The following is a 22,837-nucleotide window of genomic DNA, read 5'->3' on the forward strand; positions in this document are numbered from 1 at the left end:
TGTTGCTAATGGCCTTAGCATATATAAATTGTTTTCCGGTTTTGCAGAATATATATTAACACCATTCTTTGTAATCAACACTTTATTGAAAGAAAAGTTGATTTGATAATATTGTTCCAAAAAATACTTTACAGGAACTAAGTTCATTTTTAAATCAGGAACAACATATACATCATTCAAAATGAGAAATTTGTTATGTAAAGTTAACCGGAGACCTCCCACTGCCATAATTGAGACGACAAGCCCAGTTCCAACTTGCATCGTCATCTCACCAGCATCAAGTTGCTGCCAGGAACTAATTCTCTGAAATGAAGATTAAACATGGTTAGTTGCCCCAGAGTCAATAATTTAGGCAGAATCATCATTCTTCACTAAACAAGTTTCCAAGACAAGTAAATCACATTTACCTTGTTTGGCCTTCTTCTTTTCTGCCAAATATCTAGGCAATTCCTCTTCTAGTACCCATCCTAGTTGCAATGGAAACATTTTCCCTTGTTAACTCTGACAGGTTGTCTACCCCTTGGTGCAACAACTCCCGGGTTAGCAGCAGCCTTCCTTTTCCACCCTACTTCTTCTTCCACTTTTTGGTGTCGAGAAGGTACAGACTTAGTTCCAGAGGTCAACCTTTGTGGAACTTTTTAGAAGATGTAGCAACATTTTCTTCACCCTTCTTTTCCTTGCTTTTCAACAAGGATTGGAAAGTCTACAGCTCGTTGAGTATGGTAGTCAGGTTATAGTCAATCCTGTTCAGAACAACATTGCTACAGAAGTGCAGGAAACTTTCAGGTAAAGATTCTAATATTATGCTAACCTGGCTGGCCTCATCGATGCTTGACCCATTCATTTCTGCCATGTTGAAGTGGATCATCATGTTGAGAACGTGTTCTCGAACAAATGCCACCTATTGCATATGGGCATTGAAGATATACTTAAGAGCGTCGTGTTTGAGCTGCGCAGATGGTTGTCCAAACATTCCCCTTAGGGACTTCATGATCTCACGGGCGGTGAGTATGGGCTCATGCTTCTTGGCCAAGACTTCGTTAAGACTTTCCAAGATATATGCTCGTGCCTTCTCGTTTGCCCTTGTCTAGGGCTTGTATGCTTTCCAAATATTTCGAGGAGCATTAGAAGGTGGAATGGGAGAACACTCCTCGATCAGGACAAAACACATGTCATCGATGATTAAAATAGTGTTGATCGTGTTTTTCCAACTAGCGTAGTTCTTGCCAGTTAAATTTTTGGTGGTAAGTAAACTAAGTGTAGCGGTAGTCATTTTAAAACTTTGTTGAAAAAGAACAAACTTAATTTAGTCTATTTGCATTAAACCATTTTTAAGAAAACCAATCAAGTTTTAGCAAAATAGTCTAGTGTACCCTAAGTGACATCTATTTTGCAATGATGCTTCAGTGAGGCAGGACAAAAGTCACTGTAGGGTGATCAAATGTCCTTTCACTAAAATGAGACATTCTCAACCATTAGACAAAAACAACTCTTTGTCCCTATAACTAATAGTCGCCATTGTTCGGTCCAGAATTTGTTAACATCCTTAACAATTCTATGTAAGTGTAACCCCTCATTTTAGGTTCTAGAGTCTTGCCCAATGAGCCAACCGTAAGGAAAAGCTGATTGGAACAAGAGACTAAAGCAACTCTATCCATTTCTGGAGATCAAATAAAGTGTCATGCAATACAACCATCCTTTAAGGGGACACCAACGATGCCACGAGGCGATGCATGAAACTTTATTCAACTTAATGAGAGAGACCGAGGGATGTGTTATCACACGTCCCACTCCCATTTACTATAAACACTCTCTCCATTCTCCTTGGTATTGACATACCCAAATGCCACCCCTAGGGAGACACCCATGGTGCCTCGAAGCCGAGAGTAGATCTCACAGTGTGAACTTTTAGAGAGAAATGGTAGAGGTAAAACTTGAGTATCATATACCCCATTTTCCTCCCACTTAGTGTTCTACCTAGGGTTAATTAACTTAGGAAAATTCGGCTACTGATCTTATCTAAGTGTGTTTAATTTGCTCAAAAACAACTTTTGTCTTTGATGATTAAACAATTTTGATTCAAGTCTCATTAAAATTTTTCATGGACTTTCATCAAACTTGCATGCATGTAACAAATCTATCTAATTCATCTTTCCAGATAGGTTCCCAGATAGGGGTGCAACGTTTCCATCGACTTAAGTACCCAGCCTAGCCAGAACCAGCCTTATACAAAAGATCCCTTATAGATACATTTGTTACATATTTATTCTTTTATTAGGAATCAATTTAATCCTATTAAACCGATTTAAAAGATTAAACTTGGATTTCTAATCTCATTAGAAATGTGATCTTAGGTCTATCCTCAACACATTTTAAAACAATTTTAAAAATGGATTATAGCCTAAGGTTTGCATGCAACTCTTTATTATTGATTTTAATTCTAACTTCATTTAATTATAAGAATTATAAATATATGAAACAATTGAAACCAATCATTACATGATAGACATACATACGTTATTTATAACATTTATAAGCTAACCTAAGGTAATGTCATGTTTCATGCATTGTTCATTCATTACTAATATAAAACTTTTATATAACTAAGTAATGAACCATGCTATAGCATACATTCCATACAGTCATTCAACCTTATATTATATCACTTATAATATAAATGATGCATGAATATGCTATAATGTATGCATACATATACTATAACTCTTATATTATATGATGCATGGGCATGCTTTATGTAATTTAAATCATGCATACTAGTATATTATAACACTTATAATACAAAATGATGTATGAAAATAAATGTGTAACCTATGGTGGTTTTTAAAACTATATGGCATACATTATGACATAATAAAAAACATACATTACATGTATATTTATATGAAAAGTTGATGGATCGGGATAGAAACTCTCTAAACTAGAAATTAAAAGGCTAACTATTACAAAAAAAAGAATCAATTGGTTTGGAATAAGTGAACCGGGTCTTGAATCGCTCACCTCAAACTGCTCCATAAAGAACACCTTGCAGTTGAGCAGCTATGCAATGAATGTGATTGACTATGCGATGAGCATGATAGTCTACGCAATAATGTAGCACGCAAGCAAGCGTCCAGTATCCAATACCGTGCGATCGTTCAGCAAGCGAGCGCCTATGCAATCATTAGCCAACGCAACACGATCGCGTAGCAAACTCTACACGATCGCGTAGCATTAGCTATGCGATCGTTTAACAAATGCTACACGATCGTGTAGCAAACTCTACACGATCGCATAACAAAAGTTATCCAATCGTTTAGCTCTAGCTACATGATGTGGTAATCTCTGTTTCGTCTTCTCCATCAAAACACTGATCTGCAACCCTTCTTTGAAGCCTCCGGAACACCACGAGCGATTTAAAACTAACAAATTTACAGATTTGATTGCATGTTTAATGCCCAAAAATGCAGGAGCCCTTTACAAACTAACTTTTAAAATTTAAAGAAAGCCTTAAACAGAGATTTCTATCCAAAAACATCCATCAAGAATACATCCACAAACATTTATCACATAAACGCAATGCAGATTATAAAACTCACTAGTATTGTAAACGAATTCAATACAATAATGGAATTTGGAATCAGAAACCACAACCTGGCCCTGATACCAATTGAAGGAACTTTGGTGAAGAGAACCTTGAGCGAAAGCGGATCGACCAAATTTCATAATTTATCGAATACTAAGTTTACAATAAATATACAAATATATATGCATTTAAATTAAATTACATCATGCTAAGGAATATCACCTTTGTAGATCTTTTCTTCTTGTTTTCCCTCGAACAGTCACGATCAACTTAAAGACCTTCTTCAAGAAAACCTCGAATAGAAACTCGGACACAACCACAATGGAGTCCTCGGTATTCTCAGGATAAGAACCTAGGAGTGGTGGGCTCTGACTATTTTGGTTAGGAGGGAAAGTTTATTGGTGGAGGAAGAAGAAGATTAAGAAGTTTTTCACACACAACTCAAAGATACAGAACTCTTCTGTAAAAGTCTCTCTAAATCGTTCAATCGCAAATTGTCCAGTAGAAGAGAAAGAAAAACTATTTTTCTTTTTATTCCTCTTGCCATAAAAAACATAACTACCAACCACTAATGTGGGTGGAGAGAAAATGATGAGGAAGGAAGTTGTAACTCCCTTCCTTATTATTCAAAATAATAATATAATATAAATAAATATGATAACTAACTTATCATATTATATTTATATTAAATTATATGTTATATCAAATATAATATATAACCTATAATTTTAATATCATATCATATACAATATAAACTATAGTTTCTTTTCTCTATTTTATGGCATTTAATATAAATCATATTTATATTAAATTTATCGACCATGAATCTCATTAATAGAAAATATATTTGAATCTCATTCAAATATTTATTTCTTCCCATTAAGCTATAACATATCAAATACATTATGACAATTATATTATATATATTGAAACAATTTAATTATATCACATATAATTGAATCCCTCTATTAATTTGAACAATTCAAATTAATCAAAAAACTGATTCTCGACTAAATCCTTTTAAACTACCAAGGGGACCTCATGGACCTGTAACTTGAAATTCCAATGGTACATGAATAATTAATTAAACACTTTAATTATATTACTTACGATCCATTAACTGTTGAACACTCCACTAAAGACTGACAGCTGCACGTTTCGCACTACAAATATATTTTTATGTCCATTGGATATAACCAATCAACAGTACAGTACGATGGCCCTTCACAAATTGCTCGCAAGTACAGTTGGGCCAGATTATCGTTTTGCCCTTGTAGTTACATCTAATTCCTTAAGTACCATTGATCCCTCTAACGAACAATAGATCATAGACCTACTATGACTAAACCCCTCTCAAGCCAAGAGAGGATATGACGCCACATTGTTCAAGACTTGGAATCAGCCCTTAAGGGAGCAATTTATCTATTTACCCATGCTTTTGGGAAGGATTGAATTCCATCTTGTGTAGTTATGTTACCAGCTCTCCAATCAGATGAATCCCCAAAATGGTAGGCTTATTGAGTCAGCGATCTGACAACTCTCACCCATACAAATCAAAGGATCGCCCTCATAGGCAAGAGTTTACAACTCATTCATGATTCAGATCATGTTACCTATGGTCATCCTGGTGAAACGTAAGTCTCTATAATGAATTGTGTTATATAATGAGACTAAACATTTCGTGGTCCGGTCTTATACAAACTCCTTTGTATAGAATATCCCCGCTTGCATATCTAATACATGAATGATCAGGATTAGATCATTTGTAACACTTTACAACAATTGTAACACCTACAAAGCAGGTCATACTCGTAGTGTCGCAGGATAAGGTACCCAACCTTATCCATCTACTACAGACCATTTAGGTTATCACTTAAACATGATCCACCTGTATGTCTCCACATACATGCTTAAGTTACAAAGATAACCTTAGATGTTAGTTTATTGGTTTGTGGTTAATGCAACTAAAATATCACATATTTTATAGACAAAGTGAATAAAATATCAAATATTTTATTAATCACATAAAGAGTTTGTTTATACAATATTTACAAACTATAGGACCCTACGAGATTTAGGACATCAACCCCAACAATCTCCCATTTGACCTAAAGCTAGTGGGGTGTACAATATAATAAAAATATAAGTACACAAATAACGAACGAGGGCATAACACGCCCAATACAATAAACACAGCTTGCATAGCCCAAATCAAAGGATGATATATTAAAGGAGATAAAACAAAGTATATTTCACCGAAGCTTTTCTACACTCACGTTCTTGAAGAAAATGGTGACATCACTCTACAACAAATTTGTTCAAAGGATAACCTGGCAGACTTATTTAAAAAGGCATTATCAACCGAAACTTTTGAAAAATTGGTGCACAACATTGGAATACGGCGACTCAAAGATCTTAAGTGATGTTTTCGTGAGGAGGAGTATATATATTGTATTCTTTTAGGAGTATGTATTATATGAAATATGCACTATTTTTTCTTCATTGGGTTTTTCCTAGTAAGGTTTTAACGAGACATATTTTATATATATATATGTGGGCATCTAAGGGGGAGTATTATGAATATTATATGCAAAAATGTTGTCAATAATTATATGGGTTCGGTTCCAGGTTCGGTTCCATCTTTTTCCTATCATGACATAGTTTATTAAAATATCATTATTATCTTTAGGTATTTCACCTTCCTTACTAGTCGTGTCAAAGATTTTTTTCATGGTGTTTACATTTTCAACCAAGTCTTTTTTTACTATAAATTATTTTTATTTTTCAATGATTTTTATCTTTGGAACTCACTAGTCTACCACGCTTCTAGCATGTTCTAGACTCATTAGTGACAACTTGCTATGTTAGGATATCAATTTTCGATGAAACATTTGTAGTTGGTATATGTGACTTAGTTACTTTCTTTACATCTATAAATGTATCTGATAATTGATTTGCTATATTTTGCAAATGAAGTATCTTTTGAACTTCAAGTTTACATTGATTTGTACGGGGATTTAAATGAGACAATAATGATTCATTCTATGTAATCTATTTTTCCAACTTATTAATTCCTCCCTCTAATGTTGGAAAATTTGCCACATTGAAATGACAATGAACAAATCGTACAGTAAATACGTCACCCGTCAGGGGTTCAAGATATTTAATAATTGATGGGGAATCCTATCCAACATATATTTCTAACTTCCTTTGAGGACCCTTCATACGTTATGGTAGAGCAATTTGAACATATATTGCAATAAAAAAATTCTCAGATAGAAAATATTTGGTACATGACCATAAGTTAATTGTAATCGCGAGTACTTATGATAAGCTACTGGCCTAATGCGTACAAGTGACGCTACATGCAAAATAGCATGTCCCCATACAGATGAAGGAAGCTTAGCTCTCATAAGTAATGGTCTTGCCATTAATTGCAGACATTTTATAAATAAATCTGCTAAACCATTTTGTGTATGAACATGAGCTACAGGATGTTCAACACTTATCACATGATAATTCATTATATTGAAAAATCTTCCGATTCTTCAATGAATGTCCATTTGAATTCTCAATAATTCTTTTCATCATTAAAGATCCTAGATGATCCAATCGGTCATGCCAAATTGTAAATATGTCTAGATTCATAAACTTCAGGGTAATTATTGCACATGTTTCAATTATTTGTATATGAGTATAATATAATCAAGAAGATAAAGCACACAACGCTTCTTGTATACATTTTTCATATATGATATAAAGATAGTCCATATTATTTTTTCTATCAGTCTCAATATAATAACCATTGCAACATATATATTTAAAACTAAGTAGATTTCTCTTTGATTGACTAGAGAAAAATGCATTGTAAATTGTAAATTTTGTTCCTCTAGATAAAATAATATTTGCTTTTCTAAATCCTTCAATCAGGTTTGCAGAACCTGATATTGTAATAACTTTTGTTTTCAGCATTGTCAGTTTGGAAAATTATTTTATACTTGTAAGTATTGTACGTGTAGTTGCACTATCTGCCAAACATAAATCTTATTTACTCATTTTTTAGTCACCCAACATATGAAAATGATCCAGATTTCTTCATTAAAAGAAAATAATTACAATAAGAAAAACATCACTTGGAATATACAAAGGTTAATATCTACCAAGAGGAAAAAAATATGGAGATGAGAAAAAACAACATTAAATCAAGATATTATCAAGATCAATGGAAATACTTGATGTTCCATCAATTCTGCCGATTTTCTCTCTAGGAGATTCAAATAAGTCCATCACATCCAAATTTTTCATATGGGATGATTCATATATGTTGTTATCTTAGTATGCAAAATTTGCTTCCACATTTTTTTTTTCTTTAGAGATGCTTGATAGAGATCAATTAAGTATTTTGATCTACGACAGGTACGTGACCAATGCCTAGGTATTCCACATAAGAAGCATTTATTTTCAACACTTTTTGAACTCCTATCTCGTGGATCTTTTCCTTTGTGATCATCATTTTGTGTGGTTTTTTTTTTTTTTTTTTTTTTTTTTTTTTTTTTTTTTGAATGATTAGAACGACCACTACAAAAATAATAATTATTTCTTCCTCTGTCATAGTCATGACCTCGACCATGACCACAATCTCAACCACGATTATGAAAATTCACAATACTCACTTATGGGAATGTTGTTGTTCCAGTTAGTTGAGATTCATGATTTTTCATCCACAATTATTAAAATTTACAACATTCGCTTCAGGGAATGTTATTGCTCTAGTTGGTTGAGGTTCATCTTTTTTTTTAATCAATAACTTGTTATTTCATTCAACTACGAGAAGACATCAAGTGAATGCATAATACTTTTAAAATATTTCTCTCGATATTGCTACTGCATGAGCATATCCGAAATGTAGAAAAATGTTTTATCTAACATATTGATTTAAATTTTGGAGCCTTAAGTGCATCCATTTACGACAAGCTTTAGGAATAAAAATTGTTTTATGATGATCACATTTTTATGGCATCCAGGTGTATTTTGGCATCAAACATTAATCACAAATAATTATTACCATTAATATCTAATGCTACAAATTCTAATTTTATAATATTTTTTCATAGTAACACTATTATAAAATATTATGTTTATATTAAAAATTTAATATACATCAAATATGTAAAACAACATTTAAATTATTAATTAGAACGAAAAGAGAAAAACCTATATACTTTTAGTACCTACCTTCAGCGGGAAAAATGGAAGAAACTCGTGCTAATAACGTGTTGTGAACTTGAGGAGTACAATGAGAATACGAATACCAATAAAATATAATATTAAAATAAAATAAAATAATATTAAAATAAAATAAATAAATATTAAAATAAATTAAACATAATGTATAAATAAACAAAATAAAATAAACTAGCAAAATATAAAATAAAAAATTTTTCTAAATTCTTCAATTTCTCCCATTTTCATGGAATTTGTCCAATGTGTGTCTTCCAAAACCCACAAAATATCACTAGGCAATTTGATAAGTAGAAGATGAATTAGGCATGATACATGGTCAATGGATACTAAACCATAATATAGACTATCTATTATCATAATATTTATAATAGAAAGCAGTTTTTTTGTTTTTTTTTTCAAAGAGAGATAGTATTCGACTGTTATGTGCCTTTATAATTTGTGAATTACATATTATATTTTCTAACCTCTATTTATCTATCCGTTTCCTCACCATTTCAAAATAATAATAAATAAAATGAAAACAAATTGTTATCCAACTTATCCTCCATGTGCAGTTGTTTTTGTTATTGTTTGATGGTTTAATTTTAATTTGTCTACTTCATTTATTCGACAATATAATCAAAACAAACCTTTTCTTTTCCTTGCGGATTTCTTCTCTAACTAATGTTCAACCAATCCAAATAAAAAGTAAAAACATATAATAAAAATGCATCAAGGAAACAAATTGAAAAAATAAATAAGAGGAGGAATAACTTCTTATTCGAATCAACATATATAAAGAGAATTAAAAGTTTAAGAAGATGAATTGGGCAAAAAGAGAAAAAAAAATCATTATTAACCTATTGGTTTGAGAAATTGGAATATGATCAAGATTAGTAAAAACCAAGTTTACGATCAAATGTTAAAACCAGTATTGGAATTGGATCGTAAAGGGAGAAAATGATAGGAAAGATGGTCTTGATTGGCTCAATCCAGATGTGAGCTTGAGATACAACTGATTACATTTCGGCCACCAAACAAGCAAGTAGAGATGTCGCGGAGCGGAGTCGGGGAGACCATTCTCCATCCTCATTCCTGCTCTCCATTTCATTCCCCACGGGATCGGGTTCTCCGTGGAGAATTTTTCTCCGTTATTTATTTTATTTTTTTTTTGTAAAAAACCAATTAATTTAAATTGTAAAATTTAACTAAATAATTAACTTTATTTAGATGACAATATGAATTTAAAGATAAATTACTCAAATTTTGGCCTTAAAAAACTCATTATTGTTTTAGTAGAAGGAAATAAATATAAATCAAATAATTCACATATATAATATAAATTTAAATATTCAATTTAAACATATTCATTATATTTCCCCAATAAATAATCAAATTTGAAATTTAAATTTAATATTTATATAATAATAATAATAGCATAACATTAGATAACTATACTAAATAAATAAATATGTAAAAAGCTAATCAAGGCGAGGACGGGGAACGAAGTAGTGGCGATGGTGGGGTTGGGGTCGGGGAATGCATTCCCTGTCCCCGTTTAGTTCACGGAGAATTTTTTCCTCCACTCGCTCCCCATTCCCCGCCTAATTGGGAAATCTCCATCCCATTTGTGGGACCTGTCTCCGTGGGAAAATTGGACATCTCTAAATAAGAGTTTCAATTTGGAAGAAGCTAGTTGGTAAAAAGAGATTAAGAACAAAAATGAAAGACTGAAAACATTTTTTTAATGAAATTATGTCAAATTCAACTCTATTTGTAAAGAATTTTGTTTCCCAAGAAAACAAAATTTCAAATCCCGTACTGTTTTTTGCGCATCGAAACCATAGTTTTAATTGTCAACAAAGAAAATATTGAGCTCCTAATTTTACGAAAAATATAAATATCTATAAAATATCGACGTGGAACATTTATGAAAAGTTATAAAAACAAAAATTCAATGATATTATTTAAATGAATACAAATAAACAATTTTACTTTTTAAAACAAGTTAAAGTATTTATTATTTATAACATATTCAAATTAATGACATTATGTGGTTTTTATTATTTTTTTTTATGGATTTTGTTATAATTTAATGCAAATATAAATCATTATTAATGTGAAGGTCGAACCCATAAAATATAAAATGACAATAAACATGTTAACATGTATACGAAAATTTAATACCAAGATTCAAACACAAATTTATTTTTTAAATTTGAAGTTTCAAACAAAAGTTTAAGCCATCACAAAATGAAAGCATCACTAATTTCAGAAAGAGAAAAAAACACTAATTTTAGTAAAAATCAAATTTAAATATTCATACTGATAAATTTTTTTCCATAAAATGAATCTAATTCAATTCACATAAATAATGTATTTTTGCTTTCATAGTAAGTAATTCAATCTCATCGAAAATCAACTACACTTATTCAGTAATAAAGTTAATATTGTAAACACCCTCTAAGGCTAAATTTTAATTTGACAAAAATTGATTCACCCTACCAAGTTTAGCAGGGGAGGAAAAAAAAGAAGAAGAAAAATTTCCGAAATATTAATTCTAGAAAAGGAAAAAGAGAAAAGATAAAGGGAAAAAAATATTATTTGGGCATATATACTATACACATTACTTGCGTACAGGCTACGACATATCGGTACCTGCAAACGACATGATTCCCATTGACCCACTCCCACACTTATTTATTTCATATTTTTAGCGGGGTAATAGGGGAAAGGCCAAAACGTCGTCGTTGGCATTGGTATTGTCTTTTTCAACCACTCCCTCGACTCTCTGCAAAAAATTTGGCCCCAAGCCCACGTATTCGCTCTCATTCGCCATTTTCGTCTCTCAAATCCCATCTCTCTCTCCAAATCTCTCACGGCGAGTTCTTCGCTCAAAATCTTCGGAACCCATTTCTCCTTTTTACTTCTTTCCATCATAATTTCAATCCCTTCATTTCGATTTCTTTCCCCTTTACTGCAACCCAATTCCCAGTTCAATTACACAAATCCCTAGTTTCTAATCGCCATCTCCTTCCCCTTTTTTCCTTTATTCATGTCTTCCTCTTCTTTCTCTGCTTACTTCAACAAGACCCACCTCTGATTTCAGGTTTCTTCATACCCTCTTTGTAAATCCCCCAATTTTCCGAATTTTTGCTGCCCCTTTTTGCTTTTTGTGTTTTTTTTATTATTTTTTTTTGCCTGTGTCGGGGGGTGGGATTTGATCTGAATTGATGATTCTTTTCGAAGAGGAAAGTGGTCTTTATTCAAGATTCAAGGAAAATGGAGGGATATGCATGGGTCTGGAGGTGAGAGGTGGAAACAGAGGCGGCACATGTGGCCGGTCCATTCTAATTCGACAGCTGTAGCTTGCGAATTATCCGCCCCAGATTTCTTTCTCAAAGTATTGCGAGTTTTACGTTTGTTTTACCTTGATTTTCCTTTTACTTTTCTGCATTTACTTCTTAATTCTGTATCTTCTGCTGTCTTGTGTTGTGTTTCTTGTTTCTTCTCCCCATGAAGAATTTGATCTTGTTTGTTAGGCATCCGACTCACTGCAGGATTGTTCTATCGCCTTCCGGGGATTTCGTTGGCATGTGAATCTGATATGATTTTGTTAATGCTATCCTCTTTAAGGTTTTAGATGATTACTTAATCGTTTATCTTTTGGTTGCTCTATCCGCCTTCTTTCTTTTTTTTTTTTTTTTGTTTGTTTATTTTCATTTTTTCGCTGGTTTCCCGTTTGCCCTCCATCATTTTAGTTTAATTTCTTGATCTAATCTCTTGAAAGTTGAGTTTAGTTTTAGTGAGAATTTGCCAGTACCATGCAGCTACTTATTGATTCAGTGCGTAAAACAAATTGCGGAGTGTTGTTCTTTCTCTCACTGGTTAGTTGTTTGGTTTGGTATGGATGTGTTGCTTCTTGGCGATTGAGAAGGGTTCAGTCCCATTTAGCATGGAAGAATCTAAAATGAGGGGGAGTTTACATTTTCTGCTGTTTATAAGTCTAATTGAATTGCCATACGATCCCTAACAAAGTATGATTGAAATAAATCATAACGTGGCTAATTATTGGTGGGAATTTAACAAAGGGGCTGAGAAAATTTGTTGGAGCGCTGTCTGTGTAGAGTGTAGATCTATAAGAGGAGGGTGTTATGGGATTTAGAAGTATAGCTCTTTTCAGGTAAGTTATGATGGTGTCGGCTTGACCAAATTAGGGATTGTTGAACCACCCTGGAATTTTGCAAAAAATTGTTCTGAAGGGGAAATTCTTCTACTGAAAGCTCCTTTATGGAGACCAAGCTAGACAGTAGACCTTCATTTTCTCTGAGAAGCCTGTTACTGGAAAAGATGGTGTATGGGAGGAATTTGAATGGGAAATGGTCATAGTTTATAAGGATAGGTGAATGCTAAGGGAACAAATGTTTAAATTGTCTCACCCCCAAGCTCCACCAAAATAAAAATGGTCATTTTTATCAATGTGATCGTGTTTTCATCTCCAAATTTATAGGGAATTAGATAACCTAGCCCAGCTAGTTTAATTAGGCTTTTGTCTAGTCTAGATTGATTTGGCTAAAATAAGTGGACTTGTGAGTTGGTCTATGATTCTACAAGAATAATTTGAATGTACTTGAATAAACCCCAATTGTTAATTACAGGATATTATTTTTCTACTTCTGATAAAATTATTTATGCATCTCTATCATTTTACGTAGTGGCTATTTTAAACTTTATAACTCTAAACAATTTTTTCAAAAAATATCGAAGACTGTTTTATCTATTTATAATTGATTGGAGCGTTCTAACTGTAAGTGCATCTCGACTAGTTTCTTGGGTTTTGATCATGATTGCCATTTACTTGGGATATCAATTATCTTAAGAGTTGCCTAATATTGAATAATGTAGTAGGATGGATTAGATTTTGTTAAATTTGACATTGAGACTACTATTTGTAATTTTGTGGATGAAACTAAATAAATAAATTCTTAAGGGGTTGTTTGTTTGACTCGTGGTTACAAAAACACTAGTTTGTAGTGTCTGGGGATAAGAAGCCTAGGTTTATATACTAAATGTTTTGATTGTACATTATAATGAATTATGGAAAAGGAAGTTTGTGTAGCACGTGTTCGGTTAATGTGTTTTTTATTTGAAAAAAATTAGTTTGTACTATGAAAGGAAGAGTTTATGTCTTTGTAACATGGGTTTTTGTAGTTCATGGGATTTGCAAACTTCTAACTTGGGAGTTGGGATAAGTAAACACGTTTACCAAACATACATGTTGGTGCAGTCTCTTAATCTTGGGCAATTCATACCCAACCCATGAGCTGAACTTTTCGTAAAAAACTGTCTTTTCATTCACTATTTTCATTAAACAATACTGGAAATGATCAACTTCAATTATTTGAGCTAACCCGACCTAAATATTCTTTGATTGGATCGGGTCCATTACCTCGCTGAGTCATTTGAATAGGACAAAGTTACAATCGAAGGTATTGGGTTGAGTTCAAGGTGACTCTTAACTTGAGCCCTGAACACTCTTAGAGATGGTGACATACTTTTCATATAATGGGTTTTTGGAATAGCAGGAAGTGATGGATCCATGAACAGGCAGTGCAAGATTCAAGATATCTACTTGAATGGATCACAAAGTACAGTATATGATGGAGAGACGAGCTATCAAAGTGCGTAAGATTGTGCTGGTGTTCAGTTATCTGTTGAGTTTGGTTCCTCTCAGATTTAATACTAATGCCTCAATTAGAAAAGACCTAAATTGAGCTGGTGTTGGCATGACAATTGAAAACATCAAAAGGAATTTGATGCAACATCAACATGCATGCAAAATCCTGCAGGTGACAGGTGTAGAAATTGCTGAACGTAGAGCATTAAAGAAAGGAATTACTTTAGCCCTGGGATCGAATTGTTTCTGTGGTGCTTGAATGGGATTCCTATTTCCACTATTTGAAGTTGCAAGGAGAGGATGAACTGGAACAGGAGTTGCAACTGATCATCTGAGAAATCAAAGAAATCAACAACAGGGTCAGAGTTGTTACCTTCTCTTTGATGCACATAAAAGGGAATGGGTCTACCTATGAGCTTGCTAAGTGCTGCTAGTAGTGATGTGAGTTAAAGTGGGTTGAAAGAAGCCCTACTTTGGTTCATGGAGTTGCTTTCAGGAGATATTATCTGAGCTTTGTTTTGTCTCCTTTTATCATGTTGTTCAAAAAGGAAAAAAATCCTATTGTATTCCATAAAAGTTGAATTCTTGTATTGGTTGTGGTCACTCAACTTTCTTGTAGAGGTTGAATATCTTGCTAATATCTCGAATCCATTTGCTTTAATATAATGCTGCAATAATTCAAATGCAGTTTTATGTCAGTTCGATGCTGATGTTCATGCTCATGAAATTTACAATTTTTACATTGTGATTAAATAACCCACTAAAACCTTTTACTTTCAGTGTAGAACTATCATTTTTGGTTCCACCTAATGGTTGTGTGTGTTTGTGTATATTATGGACACAGTTGGACTTGTATATGTGCCAATGTTTTTTGACTATTGAGTTCAACTTGGTTGGAATTTTCTTTACGTTAAGCTTAATTTGGTTACCTCTTTCTGTATGTTGGAGGGGCTCATGTGAACTGCATTCATTTACATTTTCTTGGTCTGCATAATTTATTTATTGTACTTATACTAAAGAAGGTTTTGACTGTTGTAGGATGGACGGAAAATCCATGTTGGTGATTGTGCTCTTTTCAAGCCACCTCTAGATTCTCCTCCTTTTATTGGAATTATACGTTCACTGAAGTCAGACAAGGAGACTAATTTAAGGTTAGATGTGAATTGGCTTTACCGACCTGCTGATGTGAAGCTCCCAAAAGGATTATCATTAGATGCTGCGCCAAATGAGATCTTTTACTCATTTCATAAAGATGAGATACCTGCCGCATCATTGCTTCATCCATGTAAAGTTGCATTCCTCCGCAAAGGCGTTGAACTTCCATCAAGCATTTCCTCATTTGTGTGCAGAAGAGTGTATGATACTGATAACAAGTGTTTATGGTGGTTAACTGATAGAGATTATATTAATGTGAGTATCTAGGGTCTCCTCTTTCATCTCACAGCTATTGAGAAGTTTATTTCCATTCTTTTGTTGATTATTCTTATGACATTAACACAAACACCAACTCAATCAAATTTTAATTTCAGGAGCGTCAAGAAGAAGTAGATCAACTATTAGAAAAGACAAGGCTAGAAATGCATGGGGTGGTGCAGTCTGGAGGCCGTTCACCAAAGCCCTTGAATGGTTCAATTCCAGCCGTGCAGCCAAAATCTGGTTCAGAAAATATACCAAATAGTTCCTTTCTCACTTCTCACGTTAAAAGCAAGAAAAGGGAACGGGGTGATCAGGGGTCTGAACCCACTAAGAGAGAGCGATTATTTAAAGCAGAAGAGGGGGAATTCGGTCAATTTAGATTAGAAAGTACGCTAAAGAATGAGATTGCAAAAATTACTGATAAAGGAGGACTTACTGACTTTGAGGGGGTTGAAAAATTTGTCAAACTTATACAACCTGACAGTTCTGGTAAGAAAATAGACTTGGCTGATCGAGTGATGATTGCTGATGTTATAGCAGTCACTGATAGGTTTGATTGTTTAGGATGGTTTTTGCAGCTCAGGGGTTTGCCTGTATTAGATGAATGGCTTCAAGAAGTTCACAAGGGAAAAATTTGTGATGGTAATGGCATGAAAGGAAGTGATAAAACTGTCGAGGATTTTCTTTTGGCTCTACTTCGTGCCCTGGACAAACTTCCTGTGAATCTCAATGCTCTTCAGACTTGCAATGTAGGCAAGTCTGTGAATCATTTACGTACTCATAAGAACTCTGAAATTCAGAAGAAAGCAAGAAGTTTGGTAGATACGTGGAAGAAACGTGTGGAAGCTGAGATGGATGTTAATGATGCAAAGTCTGAATCCAGTCGGGGTGTCTCATGGCCTTCTAAATCTGGGCCTTTAGAAGTTTCTCAAGTAGGGAGCAGAAAAGCTGGGGGATCTGGTGATGATGGCCTAAAGAGCTCTACACATCCTAACACGTTTAAACATTCCCAAGCTAAATTTGCTCCCACTGAAATGGTTGGCAAATCATCTGCATCACCAATCAGCACGAAGTCTTCTTCAACCATGAGTGCTTTATCAAAGGATTATAACTTTAAAACACTAATTGCTGGAAACTCAGATCTTCCCTTGACTCCTATAAAGGAGGAAAGGAGCAGCGGTTCAAGTCAGTCCCAAAATAACAGTCAGTCTAGTGATCATGCAAAAACTGTGGCATCTTCATGCAAAGAAGACACTAGGAGCTCAAATTCTGGTTCAGGAAGTGTTAGCAAAGTTTCTAGTGGTGCTTCTCGCCATCGGAAATCTAGCAATGGTATTCACTTGAATAGTCTCACAGGAACACAGAAGGTATCGGGGTCTGGAAAACTTAATGCCGTAAATAAGAGTTTGACTACCGAAAAGGCCTCTACTGCATCACATGAGAAGTCTCCAGATGTGTCACTTGTTGAACATGGATATAGTCGACTTGTTGTAAAGTTGCCAAACGCCTGCAAAAGTCCAGTTGGAACTACTAGGCTTGTCACTGAAGATCAAGTTGTTTCATGTCACAAAGGATCTCTTCACGATGAGGTAGGTGATAATCGCGATAAGAAAGCTAAAGGCAGAAGTGATTTGCTTGGAGCTGGTTTTGCAACTGAAGTGCACTCAGATCAGTGCCATAAGAAGGATCAATTTCTCAGCTCAGAGGAGGGTAAAGAGGTAGCTGCTAGCAATGAAAGATGCAGGCTTGCTGAAGCCAATGAAGGGCAATCAGAAACCACTGCTTCTTTGACTGGAATTATATCTAGACCGGGAAAAACTTATGATACTTCTCTAAGCTCCATAAATGCCTTGATTGAAAGCTGTGTTAAATTTTCCGAATCTAATACATCACCATCACCAGGGGATGTTGTAGGGATGAATCTTCTTGCTAGTGTGGCTACTGGGGAAATATCTAAATCTAATAATGCGTCTCCATTGGATTCTCCTCAGGAACGATCACCTATGGCAGAAGAATCTTCTGCTGGCAATGACGGACAATTGAAATTTTTGCCTGAAGAGAATAAATGTGATGAAGTTGATGCTAATGGTGGGGCTGGCGGTCACTCATCTTCTGAGCCTATTGGCAGCAATAACATGTTGCATGATAGAAATGGATCTCATCCTGTCTCGACCTCAGCTGACTCTTCTAGAGATGGAAGAACTGTTGCATTTGGCTGTTCAAGGGACGGTATTATGCCATCTAATGGTCAGCCAAACATGGAGAGGACACCTTCAAAGTGTGATTTAAAACCCGATGCTGAAGTATGCAATACCTCCATAGCTGTTGGTTCTTCACATAGTGCAGAAGAAGGTAATACAGAGACTGATGAAACAAATCAGCTTTCTGAGCAAAATGAACTAGGACAATCAAGGCCCCTTGAAGTGGAAGGTAGTAGTTTACCTGACTCATTATCGGAAGAGGGTGCCCAACTCCTTGAAAATGAAAAAGTGGATCAAACTGATGACAGAATGACAGATAATGGAGTAGTTTTGAAATCAGAAGTAACTGCAGCAGCTCTTGAAGTGGAAAAGCAAGTGGATGAAAAGACATCTTGTTTATCTTCTCAGTTGAGTGGCAGTGATGTTCAGACTCATGGCAACTTAAATAGTGGCAGTGGATTTGAAGAGAAACTGTCATCTACACCTGAGATTCGTGACTCTCAGGAGGGAAAGATTGAGACCGCTGTGATGTTTCCTGATGCCAATCCTTTTGATGCAGAATTGAAGGATAAGAAATCTAATATTGTGAATTCAGAAATTCATGTTAATCAGATTGGGAAACAAACACTGATTCAGGGTCATCTATCAGATCGAAAAGATGATTGTGCAGTGCAGGACTTGGGAAGAACAGATGACATTAATAATTGTTGTGGTAGGGTTCCTATGCACGTGGAATCTCCCGCCATACCCTTACCAGAAAATGATCAGGGTGAGAAATTAAGTTTAAATGTTCCCGAGTTGGCTGGAACCAAAGACCATGTCACTAGTGCAAATCCTTCATTTTCTGCTCCAAGGTCAGATGCTGTGGTAAGGCTAGACTTCGATCTAAATGAAGGTTGTTCTGCTGATGATGGGACACAAGATGAGATTATTGGAAGTTCCTCTGCTGTTCAGCTGCCCATAATATCACCTTTCTCAATCCCTTCAGCATCAGAAAGCTTCCCTGTTTCAATTACTGTGGCTTCTGCTGCAAAAGGATCAGTTGTCCCACCAGCGAACTCCCTAGCAAACAGAGTTGAACTTGGATGGAAGGGTTCAGCTGCTACAAGTGCTTTTCGCCGGGCAGAACCACGGAAGAATCTCGAAATGCCACTCAGTTTGAGTGATGTACCTCCTGTTACCACCACTAGCAAGGAGGGGCGCCCGCCTTTGGACTTTGACCTGAATGTGCCAGACCAGAGACTCCTAGAAGAAGTTACTTTGTCGAATATACCACAGAAAGCAAGTGTTGAATCTGGGCCTAGTGATCGAGGTGGTGGACTTGATCTTGATTTGAATAAAGTTGATGAAAGTCATGATGTAGTAGGCCCATGTTCTGTGAGCAAGAGTAGGTTGGAGCTCCCCATGTCAAGTAGGCCATTTGTTTCTGGTGGATTAGGGAATTGTGGATTCAGTGTCTCCAGAAACTTTGATTTGAACAATGGTCCTTCCCTTGATGAAATGGGGGCAGAAACAGTACCTCTCAGTCAGCAGAATAAAAGCTACATGCCATTTTCATCACTTCTCCCTGGAATGAAGGTGAACTCTGGAGAAATTGGGAACTTCTACTCTTGGTTTCCTCAGGGGAACTCGTATTCAGCATTAACAGCGATCCCATCAGTCTTGCCAGGTCGAGGAGAACAAAGTTATGTTCCTGCTGCCGTTTCTCAGAGAGTATTTGCTCCCCCGACAGGCACTGGCTTTGCTGCTGAAATTTATCGTGCACCAGTGCTTTCTTCCTCTCCTGCTTTGGCATTTCCACCTGCTAACTCCTTTACTTATTCTGGGTTCCCTTTTGAAACTAGTTTTCCTATACAATCGAACGCATATTCAGGTTGTTCAACATCGTACATGGATTCATCCTCTGGCTGTTCGCCTGGATTCCCTACCATTACTTCTCATTTATTAGGACCGGCTGGGGTAGCCCCTACCCCTTATTCAAGGCCCTTCATCATGAGCTATCCAAGTGGCAGTGGTAATGTTGGTCCTGAGATTGGAAAATGGGGAAGCCAGGGTTTGGATCTTAATGCAGGTCATGGGATTATAGATAAAGAAAGAATTGATGAAAAATTGCCTATAGCATTGAGACAACTTTCAGTTCCCAGCTCAAAACCTTTTGCTGATGAGCAGCTCATGATGTTTCAGATGGGTGGTACACACAAGAGAAAAGAACCTGACAGTGGCTTAGATGGTGCCGATAGGTTTAACTACAAACAACAATGAGTGAGGGCAGTAGCATTTCCTTGTGGTCACCAACCAAGTCCTGGTGAGCTTACTATTCCCATTCCTTTCTTCCTTACTATTGTCAAAAGATGCTAATTATACTGAAGTTATTACGCTGGATGTTATAACACTGGATATTTTTGGCACATTGTTTTGGGTCTTTATTGAACATGACTTTATCTCCAGTTACATTTGTTTTCCTTTTCTCGCTCCATTTAGAGCTCTAATGTGGAATTGTTAATTCCATATTTTTTGTCTGTGTTTGAAATGTTCCCTCTCAGTCTCACATTTATGTAGGGACCGTGCACTTACTGTCGAACCTTGCTTCCTACCCGTATGACATCATTTTCCCTTTTTCCTAGTTTTTGAGACTTGAACTTATTTTGAAAATAGAAAATTAGAAACAACTGAGTGAGATCAGTCTGCTAGTTGGGCTTTATGAGGCATTCTAATGACCATGATTAGATATTAGAAAAATATTTAGGGGTTTTAGTGTGCATTTCCATCAACTTAGCCCTTTTTTAAAACATCCAGCAAGTTTATGAGGTAAGTACTTGTCCTAGTCTATCCTCATTTGAAGACCTCCAATTTTTGCTTTTGTTATGGAAAAGTCAATTTAGAACCTCTTTTATTGCATCAGCTCTGCCTCTTTCGAATACCAACCCCTAAAAGCACAAAAACGTGCATACTTTTATTTTATCTTCAACTATCTGCCACTTGAGAAAAGGATAGTGTGTGTTTTGTCATTTATGTGATGCTACAAAGGTTCATTTTCTGTGCCTGTCTCAGCCTTTTCTTTTCATTTTCGTTTTCTTTGGTAATTATTCTTGTTCTCTCCCTGCTTTCTTTCTCTTTCCAAATATTAAACCTTTTTATGGCTCTTTTGATAGGCCAAAAAATTACAGACCGAGAAAAAAGAGACAGTATTTACATGCAATAGTGGAACAAATAATCAAAGACTGTTTTAGGGCTCGTACTGTTCCCTCTCAAATGTTGCAGCAACATCAATGGTTCACTTTCAGGCAGCTGTATTTTTCTCTCTGGCGGACACATCTCGACCGATTCAAGCAGGCAAGGTTTCGTTTGTAAATATCTAACTTTAATAGAAGCATAAGGAAGTTGCTGTCTAGAAAGCTGATGAATGGTGCGTCCATCGGATGATTTCCCATTCATTTGATACACTCTCGAGCCAAATCCTTTCTCAATCCTCCCCTTCACCTTCGGAACAGAACTGGATGTAAGGACTTTTTTGAGGTTGTGGCCGGCAATTGTCAAATGATACTCAAGCTGTGTTCTTCCCTTACATATGTAGTTATTACTTCATTCTTACTGTTAGGTTCTTTTTACACTCCTTTTTATTGATAGTAATACACAGGCCCCTTTTCTCTCTTGGTCATGAACTGTTTTTCTCACATAATTTTTTTCCTTTACAAATCGAAATTGAAAACGAAAGCAGAATCCCCCTTCCCAACTTTGAGCCTTCATTTTATTTTGACTTGTGGGGTCATGAATTCATCAGTATAACTAGTTTTGTCTTCTGTGAAGAATGCCCTACTAGGAGAAGACAGCTTCAGATACAATACAAAAGTTCTTCACTGTTTGAATTTTGTACATTGCTAATCTTGATATTTTATTTGTCCATGATGCTGTCAGCTTGTGAATCACTCTGTAGATGATGTGAAACGGTACAGAACTCTACCACTTTCTATGACAAAATTCCATTTGTTTAATGTAAGAAAGAAAAGGTTTAAGCTGGTTGACCATCTGACTTTACATTTGAAAGGGCCAGATTTCCCCATTGGAATTCCCATTTCCAAATGACATTTCCGTCTTTAGAATTTCTACTTCAGAATTTTAGTTCTAATGTTGCCGAGAAATTAGACTGTTTTTTTTCTTTCTTTTCTTTCTTTTTTTTTGGTGTATGGCCCACAAATCACATGGAAGTCGTTAAGATCTTTATGGCACGACACGTGTTGGAATCACATGCTGCATGATCGAAATCACATCTTGGGCACAAGGGTGTCATTTTAGGGAAATTATTCCAACAGATTGCATGGATGTCAATATATATATATATATATTTATTTATTTATTTTTATTTTTAAATTTAATAAGAGGTGCATTCAGTTTGTACTGGTTAAAAAAAAATTGGCAGACGCATTCCAATAAAGATGAGATTTTTGAAAATCACCCTAACTTCTAAAACCACTCCACTTCTCCAATTAACCCGTAAGAGTATAATTTTTTTTTTTCTTTAAGAAAAAAACCTGTAATAGTTACATGTATGAGAGATCAAATCTCTGAAATGCATGCTAAACTAGACTTTGACAATACTATTCAACGTATATAAGAAAACTTGAAAAGTTATCTCAAAATTATATATGATAAGTACTAATGATAGCTAGAACAAGGATCAAACTTCAAACCTTGAGGTTGTGATATAATGGTATAAGTTAATGCCAGTTGACTTATGTT

The 22,837-nt window shown here is 35.1% G+C and overlaps 1 protein-coding gene across 6 annotated transcripts; it reads left to right on the top strand.

Annotated features, from left to right (window-relative positions):
- Positions 1-11,537: 11,537 nt before the first annotated feature.
- Positions 11,538-21,762, top strand: LOC120090344 (uncharacterized). 6 transcript variants are annotated; one of them, XM_090307327.1, is made up of 6 exons: positions 11,611-12,209; positions 14,392-14,487; positions 14,656-14,842; positions 15,522-15,893; positions 16,013-20,405; positions 21,253-21,762. In XM_090307327.1, the coding sequence occupies exon 5, from the start codon at positions 16,061-16,063 to the stop codon at positions 20,360-20,362; it is 4,302 nt and encodes a 1,433-aa protein (XP_090163453.1). In that variant the 5' UTR covers positions 11,611-12,209; positions 14,392-14,487; positions 14,656-14,842; positions 15,522-15,893; positions 16,013-16,060; the 3' UTR covers positions 20,363-20,405; positions 21,253-21,762. The 6 variants fall into 6 exon arrangements, with proteins under 6 accessions (XP_038903862.2, XP_090163453.1, XP_038903863.2 ...); XM_039047939.2 differs by lacking the exon at positions 11,611-12,209 and adding an exon at positions 14,270-14,314 and having other exon boundaries at positions 14,656-14,924; XM_039047935.2 differs by lacking the exons at positions 14,392-14,487; positions 14,656-14,842 and having other exon boundaries at positions 11,611-11,915; positions 12,056-12,209.
- Positions 21,763-22,837: the final 1,075 nt, after the last annotated feature.

This window comes from Benincasa hispida, chromosome 11 (genome assembly GCF_027475165.1).
Source record: "Benincasa hispida cultivar pf3 chromosome 11, pf3_genome.v1.1, whole genome shotgun sequence".
NCBI classification, from domain to species: Eukaryota; Viridiplantae; Streptophyta; class Magnoliopsida; order Cucurbitales; family Cucurbitaceae; genus Benincasa; species Benincasa hispida.

Bases quoted from the DNA above. Each gene is read 5' to 3' on its own strand.
- LOC120090344 (XM_039047934.2), top strand. From the start codon at position 12,099: ATGCATGGGTCTGGAGGTGAGAGGTGGAAACAGAGGCGGCACATGTGG. The intron at 12,210-15,521 runs GTATTGCGAGTT...TGACTGTTGTAG, and splicing joins CCCCAGATTTCTTTCTCAAA to GATGGACGGAAAATCCATGT. The intron at 15,894-16,012 runs GTGAGTATCTAG...TTTTAATTTCAG, and splicing joins CTGATAGAGATTATATTAAT to GAGCGTCAAGAAGAAGTAGA.